This window comes from Notolepis coatsorum (assembly GCF_963971535.1).
Source record: "Notolepis coatsorum genome assembly, chromosome: 2".
NCBI classification, from domain to species: Eukaryota; Metazoa; Chordata; class Actinopteri; order Aulopiformes; family Paralepididae; genus Notolepis; species Notolepis coatsorum.
This window is the reverse complement of record NC_140166.1, coordinates 138703946-138725912: the sequence shown is the minus strand read 5'-3', so window position 1 is coordinate 138725912 and position 21967 is coordinate 138703946. Positions and strand designations below refer to the sequence as shown.

The 21967-nt window shown below is 43.1% G+C and overlaps 1 protein-coding gene across 1 annotated transcript in view; it reads left to right on the top strand.

Moving 5' to 3' along the window:
• triob (trio Rho guanine nucleotide exchange factor b) overlaps positions 1-21967 on the top strand; it is a gene marked incomplete at both ends in the record, with an annotated part of 438511 nt that overhangs the window by 82424 nt on the left and 334120 nt on the right. Inside the window, 1 exon segment of the mRNA XM_084308322.1 lies at positions 13814-13870. Within this exon segment, the coding sequence (XP_084164448.1) occupies positions 13814-13870 (57 nt within the window).

Here is a 21967-nt window from a genome sequence, read left to right as displayed (position 1 = left end):
TAAAACATAAAGGAGGAGATGAACGAGACAGACTGTGTTAAAGTAAAACATGAAGGAGGAGATGAACGAGACAGACTGTGTTAAAGTAAAACATAAAGGAGGAGATGAACGAGACAGACTGTGTTAAAGTAAAACATAAAGGAGAAGATGAACGAGACAGACTGTGTTAAAGTAAAACATAAAGGAGGAGATGAACGAGACAGACTGTGTTAAAGTAAAACATAAAGGAGAAGATGAACGAGACAGACTGTGTTAAAGTAAAACATAAAGGAGGAGATGAACGAGACAGACTGTGTTAAAGTAAAACATAAAGGAGAAGATGAACGAGACAGACTGTGTTAAAGTAAAACATAAAGGAGGAGATGAACGAGACAGACTGTGTTAAAGTAAAACATAAAGGAGATGAACGAGACAGACTGTGTTAAAGTAAAACATAAAGGAGGAGATGAACGAGACAGACTGTGTTAAAGTAAAACATAAAGGAGAAGATGAACGAGACAGACTGTGTTAAAGTAAAACATAAAGGAGAAGATGAACGAGACAGACTGTGTTAAAGTAAAACATAAAGGAGAAGATGAACGAGACAGACTGTGTTAAAGTAAAACATAAAGGAGATGAACGAGACATACTGTGTTAAAGTAAAACATAAAGGAGGAGATGAACGAGACAGACTGTGTTAAAGTAAAACATAAAGGAGGAGATGAACGAGACAGACTGTGTTAAAGTAAAACATAAAGGAGAAGATTAATGAGACAGACTGTGTTAAAGTAAAACATAAAGGAGGAGATGAACGAGACAGACTGTGTTAAAGTAAAACATAAAGGAGAAGATGAACGAGACAGACTGTGTTAAAGTAAAACATAAAGGAGGAGATGAACGAGACAGACTGTGTTAAAGTAAAACATAAAGGAGGAGATGAACGAGACAGACTGTGTTAAAGTAAAACATAAAGGAGATGAACGAGACATACTGTGTTAAAGTAAAACATAAAGGAGATGAACGAGACAGACTGTGTTAAAGTAAAACATAAAGTAGGAGATGAACGAGACAGACTGTGTTAAAGTAAAACATGAAGGAGATGAACGAGACAGACTGTGTTAAAGTAAAACATAAAGGAGATGAACGAGACAGACTGTGTTAAAGTAAAACATAAAGGAGAAGATGAACGAGACAGACTGTGTTAAAGTAAAACATAAAGGAGAAGATGAACGAGACAGACTGTGTTAAAGTAAAACATAAAGGAGAAGATGAACGAGACAGACTGTGTTAAAGTAAAACATAAAGGAGGAGATGAACGAGACAGACTGTGTTAAAGTAAAACATAAAGGAGGAGATGAACGAGACAGACTGTGTTAAAGTAAAACATAAAGGAGGAGATGAACGAGACAGACTGTGTTAAAGTAAAACATAAAGGAGAAGATGAACGAGACAGACTGTGTTAAAGTAAAACATAAAGGAGGAGATGAACGAGACAGACTGTGTTAAAGTAAAACGGAGGAGATGAACGAGACAGACTGTGTTAAAGTAAAACATAAAGGAGGAGATGAACGAGACAGACTGTGTTAAAGTAAAACATAAAGGAGGAGATGAACGAGACAGACTGTGTTAAAGTAAAACATAAAGGAAGAGATGAACGAGACAGACTGTGTTAAAGTAAAACATAAAGGAGATGAACGAGACAGACTGTGTTAAAGTAAAACATAAAGGAGGAGATGAACGAGACAGACTGTGTTAAAGTAAAACATAAAGGAGAAGATTAATGAGACAGACTGTGTTAAAGTAAAACATAAAGGAGGAGATGAACGAGACAGACTGTGTTAAAGTAAAACATAAAGGAGGAGATGAACGAGACAGACTGTGTTAAAGTAAAACATAAAGGAGGAGATGAACGAGACAGACTGTGTTAAAGTAAAACATAAAGGAGGAGATGAACGAGACAGACTGTGTTAAAGTAAAACATAAAGGAGGAGATGAACGAGACAGACTGTGTTAAAGTAAAACATAAAGGAGATGAACGAGACAGACTGTGTTAAAGTAAAACATAAAGGAGGAGATGAACGAGACAGACTGTGTTAAAGTAAAACATAAAGGAGAAGATTAATGAGACAGACTGTGTTAAAGTAAAACATAAAGGAGGAGATGAACGAGACAGACTGTGTTAAAGTAAAACATAAAGGAGATGAACGAGACAGACTGTGTTAAAGTAAAACATAAAGGAGGAGATGAACGAGACAGACTGTGTTAAAGTAAAACATAAAGGAGGAGATGAACGAGACAGACTGTGTTAAAGTAAAACATAAAGGAGGAGATGAACGAGACAGACTGTGTTAAAGTAAAACATAAAGGAGGAGATGAACGAGACAGACTGTGTTAAAGTAAAACATAAAGGAGATGAACGAGACAGACTGTGTTAAAGTAAAACATAAAGGAGATGAACGAGACAGACTGTGTTAAAGTAAAACATAAAGGAGGAGATTAATGAGACAGACTGTGTTAAAGTAAAACATAAAGGAGATGAACGAGACAGACTGTGTTAAAGTAAAACATAAAGGAGGAGATTAATGAGACAGACTGTGTTAAAGTAAAACATAAAGGAGATGAACGAGACAGACTGTGTTAAAGTAAAACATAAAGGAGGAGATGAACGAGACAGACTGTGTTAAAGTAAAACATAAAGGAGGAGATGAACGAGACAGACTGTGTTAAAGTAAAACATAAAGGAGATGAACGAGACAGACTGTGTTAAAGTAAAACATAAAGGAGGAGATGAACGAGACAGACTGTGTTAAAGTAAAACATAAAGGAGGAGATGAACGAGACAGACTGTGTTAAAGTAAAACATAAAGGAGAAGATGAACGAGACAGACTGTGTTAAAGTAAAACATAAAGGAGGAGATGAACGAGACAGACTGTGTTAAAGTAAAACATAAAGGAGAAGATGGACGAGACAGACTGTGTTAAAGTAAAACATAAAGGAGAAGATGAACGAGACAGACTGTGTTAAAGTAAAACATAAAGGAGGAGATTAATGAGACAGACTGTGTTAAAGTAAAACATAAAGGAGGAGATGAACGAGACAGACTGTGTTAAAGTAAAACATAAAGGAGGAGATGAACGAGACAGACTGTGTTAAAGTAAAACATAAAGGAGGAGATGAACGAGACAGACTGTGTTAAAGTAAAACATAAAGGAGGAGATGAACGAGACAGACTGTGTTAAAGTAAAACATAAAGGAGATGAACGAGACAGACTGTGTTAAAGTAAAACATAAAGGAGAAGATGAACGAGACAGACTGTGTTAAAGTAAAACATAAAGGAGATGAACGAGACAGACTGTGTTAAAGTAAAACATAAAGGAGAAGATGAACGAGACAGACTGTGTTAAAGTAAAACATAAAAGAGAAGATGAACGAGACAGACTGTGTTAAAGTAAAACATAAAGGAGGAGATGAACGAGACAGACTGTGTTAAAGTAAAACATAAAGGAGGAGATGAACGAGACAGACTGTGTTAAAGTAAAACATAAAGGAGGAGATGAACGAGACAGACTGTGTTAAAGTAAAACATAAAGGAGGAGATGAACGAGACAGACTGTGTTAAAGTAAAACATAAAGGAGGAGATGAACGAGACAGACTGTGTTAAAGTAAAACATAAAGGAGGAGATGAACGAGACAGACTGTGTTAAAGTAAAACATAAAGGAGGAGATGAACGAGACAGACTGTGTTAAAGTAAAACATAAAGGAGGAGATGAACGAGACAGACTGTGTTAAAGTAAAACATAAAGGAGAAGATGAACGAGACAGACTGTGTTAAAGTAAAACATAAAGGAGAAGATGAACGAGACAGACTGTGTTAAAGTAAAACATAAAGGAGATGAACGAGACAGACTGTGTTAAAGTAAAACATAAAGGAGATGATGAACGAGACAGACTGTGTTAAAGTAAAACATAAAGGAGAAGATGAACGAGACAGACTGTGTTAAAGTAAAACATAAAGGAGATGAACGAGACAGACTGTGTTAAAGTAAAACATAAAGGAGAAGATGAACGAGACAGACTGTGTTAAAGTAAAACATAAAGGAGAAGATGAACGAGACAGACTGTGTTAAAGTAAAACATAAAGGAGAAGATGAACGAGACAGACTGTGTTAAAGTAAAACATAAAGGAGGAGATGAACGAGATAGACTGTGTTAAAGTAAAACATAAAGGAGATGAACGAGACAGACTGTGTTAAAGTAAAACACAAAGGAAGAGATGAGCGCGAGAGAGAATAAATTGCAGGCGTGTTCATGTGTGGGCATTTTAGGAAGTGTGTGTGTATGTGTGTTGGTGTGTGTGTGTGTGTGTGTGTGCAAGTGTGTGAGTGTGCTTGTGTCTTTATGGACATGAGTGTGGACTTTAAGTCATTTGGTGTGTGTGTGTGTGTGTGTGTGTGTGTGTGTGACCACACGCATGGCGTGGTGCATGTCTTTGTGAGGGCATTTGTGTGTGTGCTTGCGCACATGTGTTTCTATGCTATTGTGTGTGTGTGTGTGTGTGTGTGTGTGTGTGTGTGTGTGTGTGTGTGTGCAAGCGTGCATGTTTATGAGTGTGTGTGTGTGTGTGCGTGTGTGTGCGTGTGTGTGTGTGTGCGTGTGTGTGTGCGTGTGTGTGCGTGTGTCTGGGGTCACAGGCAGCGTGTCTAATGCCATCTAATCTGGGAGGGCTATCCAGATCAAAGAGTTGCCCCTCTCTCCCTGTCTCCGTCCCTGTCCCTGTCTCTCTCTCTATCTCTCTCTCTCTCTCTCTCTCTCTCTCTCTCTCTCTCTCTCTCTCTCTCTCTCTCTCTCTCTCTCTCTCTCTCTCTCTCTCTCTCATCCTCAGTAGACCCGTAACACTATAGGATAGATACAGAGACAGGAAATGATCATTTGTGTCTAGATTTAAGTGGTAAGTATAATATTGTTTGATGTGGTTTGATATAATTCCACTACCTCAGTACTGGTGAGTGACCACACTCTCACCCTTCCCCCGAACTATGAATCACTAAAGACACTTTTTTTTAACTGCTGCTATGACCCACTGTCACCTCCATTTATATTGTAAACACTGAATCGGAATGTGCAATGTTACTCACTGTGCCCTGTAGGGGTGTAAAGGTACACGTATCCGTACGGAACCGTTTCAGTACTGGACCTAAGGTTCAGTACGGCTGTGTACCGAACGAATACAACGGTAGGTTAACCACTAACAAACGCACATTTTATTCAAACCTCGATTATTAATTTCAATATAGAATATTCGTTGACAGCCCTACAAGTACAATTAGTTACTGCACACTACATCACCCCTGAGTGGAACATGGAAAGCCAAACTTTCCCCCACTGTACCGAAAACCTTATTTTCTAGCACTCGCTTGTATTTAAATATGTTTTAGTTAAGTATTGTGTGATTTTGTGTGAAGGGCGGACTAGCAAAGTAAGATTTTCATTGTATGGCAAATTGTCTGTTTAACTGTGCACATGGCAATAAACCATCTTGAATCTTGAATCTTGAATCTTGATTATGGAGAGTATTATGGCTCAGTCACGGCCCAGACGGACCAGACTGACCAGACTCGGCTGGGTTCTACAAAGACTCAAATTACGCAATAGTGGACCTCAGCCTATGTCCACACAGACATGTCCTATCGAGTACCTATCGCTTGTGTACAATATGGCTCGGCAATGCGCACTGATCAAAGAAGATTGGTGGATTAAACAGCTGGCACGCCTGGCAGGGTTGCCGCGGTGATGCGAGGTTTCCCCATGAATTATAAACTCATGACAACGTCCGCGTTACCGGCAGGGGTGTAAAAAGTACCCAGAAATTATACTTAAGTGAAAGTATGGGTACCGTCTCAAGATCTTACTCGAGTATCTGGCTAAAAACACACTTGGACCAATCAGCATGGGTATGGGCGGGTTCATTTTCCATTGATGGGGATGTGATTGGCTGTTTTTAAATAAAGTGCGGCCGAAGGATTAATAACGTTAACGTTAGTTCGGCCAGAGAAACACATTTTAAATTGTTGGACCTGCGAGATTTGTACTTTGTACATTGTAGGTCTGCATTTTAAATGTAAGGGGTAAAAAGTATGTTTTTTTTTCCTCTGAAATGTAATTGAGTAAAAGTACAAGTATACAAACCGAATAATACTCGAGTAAAGTACAAATCCCCAAAAACAGTACTTAGGTATTGTAACGAAGTACAATTACTCAAGTACTTTACACCCCTGGTAACTACTGTACCACGGCAAGTAATACCTGGACTATGAAAGTCTGTCCGCATTGTGTATTCATGAGTGTGGGTGAATAACTAATTGAAACGATTAGCTAGCTTGCATATCCATCATTATTTTAATTAAGTCCACATACCTCCTCTGTGGAAATAATTGTTTTGCACGAGATCAGTGAAGCTGAGGTGACAGATGTGTTGTGTGGGGGGGGGGTTTCTACTCCATTCTTCAACAGTCCAGGACCACTTTAGCCTAGAATTGCTAAACTTACAAACTCTTGTGCATGGGTGAATAATTAATTGAATATATTACACAAAACCTGCTATCTGCACCTATTCAGTCTGTCTGCAAGGTATTTTCCAAAAGCCAAAAGCAGTGTATTGTATTGGGTATCCTACAAAAAAAATTGCATTCTGCAAGAAAACAACACATATTTTATTTGAATTTTTCTCAAAAAAGTTACATTTTCAGATAGGAGGTTTTGCATTTCAGTCATCGTTATGTAATTTAAATCTGTAAAAATCCATAAATGATGCCTCCTTACCCACCCTTTAAACAGCCCTCCTTGTATTCACTGAAGCACCAGAGAATGAACAGAAGTGCATTTATAACGACATGTTGAGCTGTTATAATGCACACATTATGGAACTGGAACTGGCGCTGCTGTGATGGCTGCCTTTCTGATCGCTCCGACGAGACTGTGCTTTATTTTGTTAATTTTTATAGTATTAGGAGTTTTATTTGCACCAACTGTTGGTGCATTATATGTGTATGACCGTCAGTCAATCATTGACATTGGATTAAGAAAAACTTACCGTTTGGATTGCTCTCTGGATCGGATCGCTGAACAGCAGAAATGGCCCACCGAGATCCTTTGTTATGCCGGCCACGGACAACAACAAAAGCCGCCGCGAAGACGAGGAAAGAGAGCCGGGGTCCGGAACAGACTGAGGTCCAAACGACACAGAACCACATTGCCCAGCATATTGTTGGCCAATGTGCAATCGATAGGAAACAAATTGGACGACATCAGAGCAAGGATCCAATTCCAGAGGGACATTCGGGATTGTAACGTCCTCTGTTTCACAGAAACTTGGCTGAGTCCAGATGTCCCGAATCATGCAATAGAACCGGCAGACCACTTCTTCGTTCTACGGAAAGACCGGACGGCATTAGAGTCACTAAAGAAGAAAGGAGGCGGCATCGCCTTCATGATAAACAAGGAGTGGTGCGATTTAGGCAACACAAAAGAAATGTCTAACCACTGCTCCCCAGACCTGGAGTTTATCACGATAAAATGTCGACCCTTCTTCCTCCCAAGAGAGTTAACGTCCATCATCCTCATCGGAGTGTACATTCCACCACACGCGAACACTGAGGTCGCACTTTCAAAACTTCACGACGAGGTAAACAAACTCCAGGCAGCTAACGTTGACGCGGCCATTTTGGTCTTGGGGGATTTCAACAGCGCGCGTCTTAAAAAGGTGCTGCCGAATTTCTATCAGCATGTGACCTGTCCCACCAGAGGCGAGAACATATTAGACCATGTATACTCGCAATTTAAGAATGGGTACAAGTCACAGGCTCTTAGTCCATTCGGTAAAAGCGATCACGCCGCAATTTTTCTTTTGCCTAAGTACAAACAGTGTCTCAAGCGAACGCCGGTGGTCTCGCGAGAGGTTAAGCGTTGGACCGTGACGTCAGTAGAGTCACTCCAAGCAGTGCTGGGAAGCACAGAATGGAGTGTACTCCGTGATAACACAGCCAATATTAACGAATACACCGAAACGGTGATTGACTATGTCTGTACTCAGGTAGAAGTAATAATCCCCACCACCAAAATTAATATCTACCCAAATCAAAAGCCCTGGGTAGACAAATCCGTCCGTGAGGCTCTGAAAGTGCGCACATCAGCATACAACACCGGGCTGGTGACAGGCAACATGGAAGAACACAAGATGGCAAGATACAACGTCAGGAGAGCAGTAATAGAGGCAAAACGGCGTTACAGGGATAAAGTTGAACTTCAGTTTGAACAGGCTGACTCTAGAGGCATGTGGCAGGGCCTCAGAACAATGACAGACTACAAAGGAACCCCCCTCAAACTGAACAGTGACATCTCCTTAGCAAATGATCTCAACTCCTTCTATGCGAGGTTTGAGGCTGTGAATAACAACACCAGCCTACAAACCACGGCAATGGGGGGGGGGGGGTCTGCTGATGGAGACTCAGTGTTCAGGGTAACAGAGCATGAGGTGAGACGGATCTTTAAAAAAGTGGATATCAGGAAGGCAGCAGGACCGGACGGCATCCCCGGCCGCGTCCTAAAAGTCTGTGCCGACCAACTGGCCCCGGTTTTCACTGACATCTTCAACCTGTCCTTGGAACAGGCCGTCATCCCCACCTGTCTGAAGAAGTCCACCATCATCCCTGTACCCAAAAAATCTACGCCCGCTTGCCTCAACGACTACCGCCCTGTAGCCCTCACCTCCATAGCCATGAAGTGCTTTGAGAAGCTAGTGAAGGGCTACATCTGTTCCTCCCTCCCCATCAACCTGGACCCTCTGCAATTTGCATATCGCCCCAACAGGTCCACGGAGGACGCCATAGCCCATGTGCTGCACACAGCAGCATCACATCTGGACAAGAGGAAGGGGAACTATGTGAGAATGCTGTTCATCGACTACAGCTCAGCATTCAATACCATAGTCCCCTCCAAACTCATAGCCAAGCTCAGGGACCTGGGCTTGAACTATGACCTGTGCCAGTGGGTCCTGGACTTCCTGACGGGCAGACCCCAGGTGGTAAGAGCCGGCAACTGCACCTCCTCATCCATCACGCTCAACATAGGGGCCCCCCAGGGCTGTGTTCTGAGCCCCCTCCTCTACTCCCTGTACACACATGACTGCGTAGCACAGCGGAACAACAACACCATCATCAAATTTGCTGATGACACAGTAGTGGTGGGCCTGATCTCTGCCAACGACGAAAGGGCCTACCTGGAAGAGGTAGAGAACCTGTCACAGTGGTGTCAGGAGAACTGCCTCTCCCTGAACGTCAGCAAAACAAAAGAGATGATTGTGGACTTCAGGAGGTCGGGGGTCAAGGACTACAGCCCCCTCAGCATCGACGGGGCACCAGTTGAGAGAGTGAACAGTTTCAAGTACCTCGGAGCCCACATATCCGAGGACTTGTCATGGACCACACACATTGACAGTGTTGTGAAGAAGGCACGACAACGCCTCTACTTCCTCAGGCGCCTAAGGAAGTTCCAAGTCAGCCAGAAGATCCTTAGGAACTTCTACTCATGTACAATAGAGAGCATCCTGACCGGCAACATCACCTCCTGGTTTGGGAATAGCACTGCACAAGACCGTAGCAGACTACAAAGAGTGACACGTTCAGCCGAACGCACAATTAGAGGGGGGCTTCCCACCCTCCAGAACATTTACAACAAGCGGTGCAAGGGGAAGGCTAAGAGAATTATTAAGGACTCGAGCCACCCGAACAACTGCCTCTTTGAACTGCTGCCGTCAGGCAAGCGATACCGGAGTCTTATGGCGAGCACAGAAAGACTCAGAAGGAGCTTCTATCCCCAGGCCATCAGGCTGCTAAACGAACAATAATCGCTAAACGAACAATAATCACTATGCAACAACCATCAAATGCACACAGCACACACACCCACACGCACACACACACTCACTCAAACAAACAACACACTGCAGCACCCACTCTCCACACTTAGATCACACAAACACACTTACACTTTATATTTATTGATAAAGGATTTGCACTACAACCCGTACACCTACTGTGAATTGTACCTAAACTGCACCTCGTCCATTTATGCCTTGCACTATATAGTATTGTATATTAGTACACTGCACAGTATTGTATATTGTATGGTAACTACGTCTACGAACATTGTACATATGTCTAAACTGAACACTGTGACCTCTTTTTTTTCTTCTAATTTTTACTATGTTTTTATTTCATACTTATCTTGTCATGCACAGTCTCTGGAGCGCAACAGTAAGAAGCATTTTGTACAAAAGTATTCTGTACTTCTGTATGACAACTATTAAAGAAACTTGAAACTTGAAACTTGAAACATTAAAAAAGAAAGAAATATATAATTCAACGTTAGTTCGTGTCTGTGTCGTGGGCCAACTACAGTATCACAAAAACGACAGTGAGTGCACGTGACACACACACACACACACACACACACACACACACACACACACACACACACACACACACACACACACACACACACACACACACACACACACACACACACACACACACACACACACACGTCACACACACACAAAATCTTTTCTGGGCTTCGGTGACTAACTAGTATAGGCCACCACAGTGAATCCAAAGAAACACACACACACAGAGACACACACACACACACACAGAGACACACACACACACACACAGAGACACACACACACACGCACACAGGCACAGGCACACGCGCACGCATGCACACACACACACACACACACACACACACACACACACAGACACAGACACACACGCACACAGAGACACACACACGCAAACAAGCACAGGCACAGGCACACGCGCACACACACACACACACACACACACACACACACACACACACACACACGAACTAATGATAAATAATATTTTTTTTTCTTTTTTAAGGGGAGGGGTCTTGAGGGTGTGTAGTTAGAAGATGCTGAGCGTAGGGCCCTTAGGGTGTATAGTTAGAAGATGCAGAGCGTAGGGGTCTTGGGGGTGTGTAGTTAGAAGATGCAGAGCGTAGGGGTCTTGAGGGTGTATAGTTAGAAGATGCAGAGCGTAGGGGTCTTGAGGGTGTGTAGTTAGAAGATGCAGAGCGTAGGGGTCTTGAGGGTGTATAGTTAGAAGATGCAGAGCGTAGGGGTCTTGAGGGTGTATAGTTAGAAGATGCAGAGCGTAGGGGTCTTGGGGGTGTGTAGTTAGAAGATGCAGAGCGTAGGGGTCTTGAGGGTGTATAGTTAGAAGATGCAGAGCGTAGGGGTCTTGGGGGTGTGTAGTTAGAAGATGCAGAGCGTAGGGGTCTTGGGGGTGTGTAGTTAGAAGATGCAGAGCGGAGTGGTCTTGAGGGTGTATAGTTAGAAGATGCAGAGCGTAGGGGTCTTGGGGGTGTGTAGTTAGAAGATGCAGAGCGTAGGGGTCTTGGGGGTGTGTAGTTAGAAGATGCAGAGCGTAGGGGTCTTGGGGGTGTGTAGTTAGAAGATGCAGAGCGTAGGGGTCTTGGGGGTGTGTAGTTAGAAGATGCAGAGCGTAGGGGTCTTGGGGGTGTGTAGTTAGAAGATGCAGAGTATAGGGGTCTTGAGGGTATGTAGTTAGAAGATGCAGAGTATAGGGGTCTTGGGGGTGTGTAGTTAGAAGATGTAGAGCGTAGGGGTCTTGGGGGTGTGTAGTTAGAAGATGCAGAGCGTAGGGGTCTTGGGGGTGTGTAGTTAGAAGATGCAGAGTATAGGGGTCTTGAGGGTGTATAGTTAGAAGATGTAGAGCGTAGGGGTCTTGGGGGTGTGTAGTTAGAAGATGCAGAGCGTAGGGGTATTGAGGGTGTATAGTTAGAAGATGCAGAGCGTAGGGGTCTTGGGGGTGTGTAGTTAGAAGATGCAGAGTATAGGGGTCTTGGGGGTGTGTAGTTAGAAGATGCAGAGCGTAGGGGTCTTGGGGGTGTGTAGTTAGAAGATGCAGAGCGTAGGGGTCTTGATGGTGTATAGTTAGAAGATGCAGAGCGTAGGGGTCTTGAGGGTGTGTAGTTAGAAGATGCAGAGCGTAGGGGTCTTGAGGGTGTGTAGTTAGAAGATGCAGAGCGTAGGGGTCTTGAGGGTGTGTAGTTAGAAGATGGAGAGCGTAGGGGTCTTGGGGGTGTGTAGTTAGAAGATGCAGAGCGTAGGGGTCTTGAGGGTGTGTAGTTAGAAGATGGAGAGCGTAGGGGTCTTGGGGGTGTGTAGTTAGAAGATGCAGAGCGTAGGGGTCTTGGGGGTGTGTAGTTAGAAGATGCAGAGCGTAGAGGTCTTGGGGGTGTGTAGTTAGAGACCATTGACCGGAGGTAGACGGGAGCCATTCCTTTCGCCACACGATATGCCAGGTCTAGGGCCTTTGTCATCATTCATTTACACTCTACTGCCCTGCAGAAGCTAACCGCAGTGACTACATTCTTTTTTCAAAAGTGTTTGGGGGGGGGGGGGGGGGGCGACAGTGGCTCGGGAGGTAGACCAGTCGTCTGGTAATCGGGAGGTTCCCGGTTTGATTCCCGCTCCTCCTTGAGCAAGACCCTTAATGCTCCCGATAAGCAGGTGGGCACCTTGCATGCATTGGTCGCCTCCGCCATCGGTGTGTGAATTTGTGAGTGAATGGGTAAATGGGTAAAATGTGAGGAACCCTCGCTCACTATGCAGCAACCATCAAATGCACACAGCACACACATCCACACGCACACACTCACTTTAAATGGGCAACTCACTGCAGCACCCACTTTACACACTTGTTTAGAACACCTAAACACACTTTACACTTTATATTTATATTTATTGGTAAAGGATTTGCACTACAACTCGCACGCCTTACTGTAAATTGTACCTAAATTGTACCTCATCCCATTTCTGCTCTGCACTATATAGTATTGTATATTAGTACATTGCATAGTATATATTGTATATTGTATGGTAACTCAGTTACTTCTATTCTGCATCGAACATTGTACATATGTATATACTGAACACTGTGACCTCTATTTTTACTTCTAATTTACATGCTATACTATGTTATTTGATACTATCTTGTCTAACACAGTCTCTGGAGCGAAACAGTAAGAAGCATTTTGTATGAAAGTATTCTGTACTTCTGTATGACAACTATTAAAGAAACTTGAAACTTGAAACTCCTCTACTGAGCCTGGCCCAATTAAATTCAAGGGACCCGTGTCGCTGAGTGCTGAGTGGACATGAGATGTGGGGGAGCCCTATTTCTAGGGGTGGATGGCGGGGGGGGGGGTCCCTCTCATGGGGGTCTGGGCGGCTGAACGCAGTCGTATTAAAGTAATTCAAGGGGCCCGTGTCTGTATATTGTTATGTTATTGATGTTATTGTAAGTAGTGTCTAAGTGTTGTACCGTACGTCTATAAATGTTAATAAAAATGTAAGTAAAAAAAAAAAAAAAAAAAACACGAGGAACAAAATGCAAAGGGCTTTGGATAAAAGCTGCTATATAAATGCAGCCATTTACCATTTATCCTGTGACAACGTTTCAGAGTTCAATCTTGCTCTGGTTTTTAGAGAAAAAGGGTATAAATAATTGCAGTAACTACAAAATCACTAGTCAAAGAACTTTAAAATCACCCTTCTCAGTTTCACTGTTTTTGCGTAGTCACTGTGGTTAGCTTCTGCCGGGCAGTGTACTGTAATATAATTTATATTCCACTGCCTTTCAGATGTATTTTCAGATGTACATCTCTCTCTCTCTCTTTCTTAACATTCCTTTATGTCTCCCCCCCCCCCTCTCTCTCTAGATTGCTCTCTTCCGAAATGTGAGCCCAGACTGGACATGGTCCCGGGTCCACCTTCAGGTATGTGGACGTGTTCCGCTTTGATTCTATCATTCCGATTGGAGGGATTCCTCCCCGAAAACAGGAAGCGGGCGTGTAATGTTGTTATCGGCCTCCAGCGTCCCGCCCCCTTGTGTCTGAAATACTACTACTGATTGTGACGAGGGGGTCAAGGAATCTTATTTATCTCTCCCCGGAATGTAATTCTATTACTTCGTTTGACCGGGGGAGTGAGGAGTTTTATTTTTATCTTTATTATCTTTTGATTATTATATATATATATATATATATATATATATATATATTTTTTTTTTTTTTTTTTTTTTGAGTGTTAATCTTAGGAAGTTCAAAAGCGTGACCCTTGTCCCTCTGTTTGGAGCGAGAGTTCTGACATAGCCTGGTGTCGCTGTCGCTCAAAAACTGTCCTAAATACACTGTGGGTTAGAGAGAGAGAGAGAGAGAGAGAGAGAGAGAGAGAGAGAGAGAGAGAGAGAGAGAGAGAGAGAGAGAGAGAGAGAGAGAGAGAGAGAGAGATTGTGTGTATGTGAAAGAGAGAGAGGGAGAGAGAGAGAGGGGGGAGGGAGAGAGAGAGATTGTGTGAATGTGAAAGAGAGAGAGGGAGAGAGAGAGAGGGGAGGGAGAGAGAGAGGGAGGGAGAGAGAGATTGTGAGTATGTGAAAGAGAGAGAGGGAGAGAGAGAGAGGGAGGGAGAGAGAGAGGGAGGGAGAGAGAGAGATTGTGTGTATGTGAAAGAGAGAGAGGGAGAGAGGGTCTGTTTCTGTGTCTGTGGGAATCACACACCATGAACTGTAGTTGTGTGTATGTGTGAAAGAAAGAGATAGATGATGTATATCAGCTATAATATATCAGAGTTAATTATATTGTTTACAATGTTTATTGTTTCTCATATTTTTATATTCATTACCCTGCCCATACCTGTACCCCTCCCCCCTCCCCCATACTGCTATGACGCCCGAATTTCCCCAAGGGGATCAATAAAGGAATATCTTATCTTAAAAAGGAGAAGTACACAGTGTTCCCTGTCCATGTCTCTCCCTGTCTCTCTCCCTCTCTCTGTCCCCGTCCCGCTTTCTCTCCCTGTCTCTGTCCCTCTCTCTCTCCCTGTCTCTCTCTCTCCGTCTCTGTCTCTCTCCCTGCCCCTGTATCTCTCTCTCTCTCTCTCTCTCTCTCTCTCTCTCTCTCTCTCTCTCTCTCTCTCTCTCTCTCTCTCTCTCTCTCTCTCTCAATTCAATTCAAAAAGCTTTATTGGCATGCAATTTCACAAATGTTGCCAAAGCACAATTATGACATAAACAGCAAACAACATAACAATATAAGATCAAAGAAATAAAGGAGATGGTGCGGTGAGTAAAACATGGTACATGTATATACAGTATATGTGTCCTACTGGTTGTCCCTTTTCTTTTTTTTATCCACTTTTTCTCCCATTTTCTACATTTTTTCTCCCATCCCAATTTCGTATCATCCAATTCAACCCTCCCCTGTCACGGACGCTGTTTCTTGCCTCCCACAAGCCGGCTGCAATGTGGACTAAGTCATACATAGCACAAGTCCCCTCCGGTACTTGAGGTAACAGCAGTCGCATCTTTTCACCTGCGCAGCTCGATCTCTCAGTGGCGAGGAGTAACGCGTGGGAGGCTCACGCTGCCCCCGACACTTCCTGATTCTACTGCGCAGGCGCACCAACCGACCTGTAGGAGTCGCTGCCCACAATGCCCGATCCCCACCCATCAGTTTCCCACCCCCTAATACGGCCAATGTGTATTAGTATGAACGACCAGCTAAACTGAAAGCAATGTGGAGCGCTGGGCTCGAACAGGCGAGCCCAGCGTCTCCGCATTCGTGGCGAGCGCCTTGCCCACTACGCCACGTAGCCGCCCCTACTGGTTGTCCCTTTTCTTGTGACATGAATTGATATATTTTTCAGCTAAAACTGCACATTCTTTCTGTTCCCCCAGGAGGAATGGCAATTTCTGCACTTCTGTCATACTTTGGAATTCTGGGGAAATTATTAAAATTTTTGGAAAGAATTCCTCCCTAATATTTCTGTAATTTTCACATTGTGTTAGGAAGTGTAGTTCTGTCTCTACGGCTCCCTCATCACAAAGACAGCACAACCTCTCCTCTCTGGGCAGCCAGGTCTGTCTGTGTCTGCCCTTCTCTATCGCCAAACCATGGTCACTCAGTCTGTACTTTGTCAGAGTCTTTCTTAGATTCTTATCAGTTACTGTGCTGAGGTAGTCTGCCACAGTATACTGTCTGTTTAGGGCCAAATATGTTTCTAATTTGTGTTGTGATTGTGTGAGTTGATTCCAATACGTAATGTATTTATCTTTTTCTTTGGTTATAATTTGGTTAGGTCTAATCTTCTGAGGCTGGCTAGGGTTTGTGATGTCAGAGTGTGAGATGTCAGCCTGTTTCATTATGAGTTGACAAAAGGGGCTCCTTTGTAGGTCCAGCTCTTGGCAGGCCAGGATGATGATAGCAGGCCAGGTAACTTTTTTTAATATGGCTCCAGAATTTTATTGATCTTTTTTGCATATTTATGAGTAACGGATATTGTCCTAATTCAGCCCTGCATGCAGAGTTTGGGATTTTCCTTTGTACCCTGATAATTGTTTTGCAGAACTCTACATGCAGGATCTCAATTGGATTTTTGTCCCATTTTGCCCAATCCGTTACTAATAAAGGGCCCCATACCTCACTGCCGTACAGTGCAATCGATTCTATAACTGCTTTAAATATTTTGAGCCATGTCCTGGTTGGAATTTGGATTTGAACTGAACGCTTGATGGCATAGAAAGCCCTTTTTGCCTTCTCCTTGAGTTCCTTTACAGCTGAACAGAAATTTCCAGTGGAGCTGATTTGTAAACCTAGATATGTATAGCTATTTGTTTGTTCTATTTGGGTCGCACCTATTTCGAATTCTGGGTAATTTCTCTGTAACTGGGATCTTTTTTGGAAGGTCATAATTTTGGTTTTCTTCATATTCACTGTCAGGGCCCAGGTCTGACAGTACTGATGAAGAATGTCCAAACTTAGCTGAAGACCTTCTCTAGTAGGAGACAGTATGACCAGGTCATCTGCATAAAAGAGACACTTGATTTCTGTGTATGTGAGAGTGAGACCTGGGCCCTCATTTATCAATTTTTCTTAGAAAGTATTCTATTTTCATACGTAAGCACAGAATTTAGAATGTGTGCACGCACAAAAAAAACGGGATTTATCAACCGTGCGTACACAGGTCCTACGCTCCTCCGTGTTGATAAATACCTCTTTGTTCTACCGTCAATGCTCGTGCATGATTATCCATATATGGTCATGAAACACCCCCCATGGGATGTGAAATAATGGACTGACCCGAGCGGAACTCTGAGAAACTTCACGGGAGATTGTTCACTGAGGCGCTGTCGAACCAAGAAGACACAACCGGTGTTATGGGATAAATAAAAGGCTGACTTGTACACGGTGATGTCAGATATCAACGGCTCCCTAAGACCATTGCTGCAATTCTGCCTGGACAGCTCAAAATACTAATAAAGACCGTTCGTTGACCACTGTTTGGCGTTGGTGGTTTGATTGATTGATTGAAAAGTTTATGGGCACAGTACAGCTCAATACATACAATTGTTAAGGGGATGCAGACCAGAGAAAGACTTTCGTCTTGTTTACATCAGGGTCCCCCATTTTCAATTCATCATGTGTGTGTCATTATAACCGTGCTGTAATATGAATGCCTTTATTAGTTGTGTTCGATTGGCTATAATATGATTTTTAGAGGCATCTATTTTGAATGAATGAATGAATGAAAACTTTATTTAACAGATTGCAGAATGGGTACAATACAGTACGGCTCAATACACACAATTGTTAAGGGGATGCAGACCAGAGAAAGACGTTTGTCTTGTTTACATCAGGGTCCCCCCCTGTTGTTGTTGGTATTAGCCTAATACCGACAACAAAATAGATGCCTCTAAAAATCATATACTATTAGGTAGCCTTTATGAATTACATATAATAGCAGCCATAGCCTACATTATGCAACAGTAACTTGCGCATACCAGTGTATGCGACGGACCAGTGTATACCTTATATCATATCATATTCATATAATAGTTTACTCTATCAGCATACCAGCATGTAATACGTTCTGAGTGTGTATCTACCTCAACTCCTTATTATTTTGTGCATATTTGCAGAAATACGGGAACGTTTTGATTTATATTAAAAGGCTTTGACATTGTAAAACTAATTACGTGGAATTCTGTAAGCATAATACAAGTCATATCACCCACACGATATATGCTCTGTGTCCATTCATTTAAGACACATTATTGCAAGGGTTTTGTAATACACATACACCCTGTTCTCATTGCAATGCGTTTTTTATTCTTTCTTATACAGTAGGAAGGGGAAGAACACTATATCGTGGGTGTTCATATGACTTGTATTCTGCTTACAGCTTCGAAATTCCACTTGTTTCGTTTAACGTAAATCCTTTTAAATATAATCAAAACGTGCGCAAAATAATAACAAGTTGAGCTACGCGGAGCGCAGTCAGTCAGTACACCCTGTATATTCCGGATAACGCTATATAAACCATGCTGCATTCATTCGGAGATAAAGACCTATTATTCCAAATGCTATTTATAGGGTTTTGACCATAATTACACTACTGTTGCTATTTTACAATGAACTATAATGAATTACGGTTCATACAGAACACGCCAGTGTTGAAACTAATGCACAGAAGCTTATTTCCTTGTTGTAATAATATATTCTACCAACGGGCGCCAGCTACGCATGCTCTGGGCTGTGCGTAGACATACGCACAAAGTCAAGTTCACGTTCAAATAGATAAATCCCACACTTTGCTTAGAAATGGTCGCATGCACGGGTTAAGCACATATCTGTGCGTACGCAACGTGGATGAATGAGGGCCCAGGTGCTGCTGACTGTTCTAATAATAATGCCAGTTCATTTATATAGATATTGAACAGTGTGGGGCTGAGGTTGCAGCCTTGCTTCACCCCTCTGCCTTGTGGGAAGAAGTCTGTGTTTATCTCCATTTTGACAGCCAATTTGTTATTTTCATATATGGATTTAATAACATCAAAGGACTTCCCCCCTATACCACTTTCTATTAATTTAAAAAGTAAACCCTCATGCCAGACTGAGTCAAACGCTTTCTGGAAATCGACAAAGCATGCATGAATTTTTCCTTTATTTTGATTTACATATTTATCTATTAGTGTGTGTAGGGTGAAAATGTGGTCAGCTGTTCTATAGTTTGGGAGGAATCCAATTTGACTTTTTCTTAAGACATTGTGCTCATTGAGGACATCTATAATTCTTGAATTTAGGATGCTGCCAAATAATTTCCCCAGATTACTACTAACACTGTCTCTCTCTCTCTGTCTCTGTCCCTCTGTCTCTGTCCCTCTGTCTCTGTCCCTCTGTCTCTGTCCCTCTGTCTCTGTCTCTCTGTCTCTGTCCCTCTGTCTCTGTCCCTCTGTCTCTGTCTCTCTGTCTCTGTCTCTCTGTCTCTGTCCCTCTGTCTCTGTCCCTCTGTCTCTCTCTGTCTCTGTCTCTGTCTCTGTCCCTCTGTCTCTGTCCCTCTGTCTCTGTCCCTCTGTCTCTGTCTCTCTGTCTCTGTCCCTCTGTCTCTGTCCCTCTGTCTCTGTCCCTCTGTCTCTGTCTCTCCCTGTCTCTCTCTCTCTGTCTCTGTCCCTCTGTCTCTGTCCCTCTGTCTCTGTCCCTCTGTCTCTGTCCCTCTGTCTCTGTCCCTCTGTCTCTGTCCCTCTGTCTCTGTCCCTCTGTCTCTGTCCCTCTGTCTCTGTCCCTCTGTCTCTGTCCCTCTGTCTGTCTCTGTCTCTCTCTCTGTCTCTGTCCCTCTGTCTCTGTCCCTCTGTCTCTGTCTCTCCCTGTCTCTCTCTCTCTCTCTCTCTCTCTCTGTCTCTCTCCCTGTCTCTGTCTCTCTCCCTGTCTCTGTCTCTCTCTCTCTCTCTCTCTGTCTCTCTCTCTCTCTCTCTGTCTCTCTCTCTGTCTCTGTCTCTCTCCATGTCTCTGTCTCATTATCCTGTTTAAGTGATACCCATTGATGTCCCCTTCAAAGTGTTACTGTGTTTAGTCCCATTAGGCTTAGCGTCCGCTGTGCCGTCAACTGCCAACCGTGACCTCTGAGTGACCTCTGGGCTAAACTCCCTAATACATGCTTTGAATACAGCCGCACACTCTAGGGTGCCTTGCTTTTAGGGGTGAGAGGGAGGCAGCTAAGTGGCATGTGTCGGGCGCCGTGCAGGGATTATCTAAACGAGCACAGGGCAGCTCGCCCGGCCCGCCGGATTATTCAGCTTACTCTCCCCTGGACTAAAAACGTCAGTCATCTTTCGAGTTTTGCCGTGGAAAGTATCATTTAAGGTAACCGCTCAGTAGAATCTGTGCCAGGAGTTAACTGTAGAGCTGTATTCCTTAACCTTTTAGAGCAGTCGTCTGGTAATCAAAAAAAGGTTCCTCCCTCTGGGGCGGCGTGTCGAAGTGTCCTGGAGCGAAACACTTAACCCCTGATTGCTCCCGATGAGCAGGTTGGCACCTTGCACGGTCGCCTCCGCCGTCAGTGTGTGAATGTGTGAGTGAACGGTGTAAAATGTGAGGAACAAAATTGTAAAGCACTTTGGATAAAAGCTGTTATATAAATGCACCATTTATTTATCCAGAGAGGGTCAACTGAGAACACACTCTGCACAACGGTCATATAGTTCCCGGGACGCCCGGTATATGGGATTTAGTGGGTGTTAAGCAGATTTGACAGATTTGAGATTTTACTTTGAAGGATTTTGACTTTGAATCAGAAGGTACTTTTGCAGTTCCCGTCTGCCAGCCTGTGTTGAGTCATTAATTTCTGGAATTGGGATGGACCTTAGGGCTTCGGTGTAGATGGACGCTTCTTTTCTGCATCATACTGCTCCAGAGAACGTTTTAAAGGGGAACTATTTTACTATTTCTTTCACTATTTGGGCACTTTTACACAATTCCTGTGAGTTTATGGAACACCTCTGTAATTTTTTTTTTTTTTTAATTCATTGTTTTGTATTTCTAATCAAGTCCTCAAAAACAGCATTTTTCTACCTCAAGATCTTAAGCCGTTTTGAGCCTGGGCTCCAACCACAATGGTAAACCACTGCCTCGCCTGAACATTATCATGCAGCAGTGTCTCTCTGACATCACAAATCATCACATTTTCAGATGACTCAGTTCAGTGAGGGTGAATATTGTGAGAGGAGAATTGGAAGAATGCGCCAATATGAGAATTAGAGACATAGATCATATTAATATAAGTCCACATAGCTAGGAAACAATGCTAAACACTGAAAAAGGCCATTTATAAGATAGTTCCCCTTTAAAGTCGACCTCCAGTTTTACAAGTTGTGTAAACAGTAAATGGACTGCATCTGCCAACCTGCTCATCTGGAGCAGTTCGGGGGTTAAGTGTCTCTCTCAAGGGGCCTTCTAGGCCGCAAGGTGAAGCCTGTTGTCGTTTCATCCCGTTCCCACCTCGGCGGACTACGCAATTTTCACTCTGGGTGAAAGATATATTGGTGTAGATTTAGGAATAAAAAGTTCTCCATTTACAATCCTGCCCGTTTTGCGCAATCATCGTTTTAAAGTCGGGGACTAGATCTTTCCTCGCGAACGGACACTTGGTCACCGTGTAGATATATACAGTGTTGGGCAAGTTACTTTTAAAAAGTAACTAGTTACAGTTACTAGTTACTTCATCCAAAAAGTTACTAAATTACTTACTCAGGCCCCGTTTAGACGGAAACGCTAGCAGGTGAATCCGCAAAAATATTTTTTCGGATGTGCCTTTCGTTTATACGGAAACGGCGTTTTTACGGGGTGAAACCGCAAAAAAGTGAGACTACCTTCCAGGGTGGAATTCCTAGAAACGCAAAAGCTTTGCGCTCTCGTCTAAACTGTTAAAACGTATAAATCTGATAAAACGATGACGAAAGGGTTGTCACGGCTCTGGTCGCGCGTACTGCTTACGTCACAGGTAGCAGGTATGCGCCAGTAGCCGAGACGTAAACAAAGCAA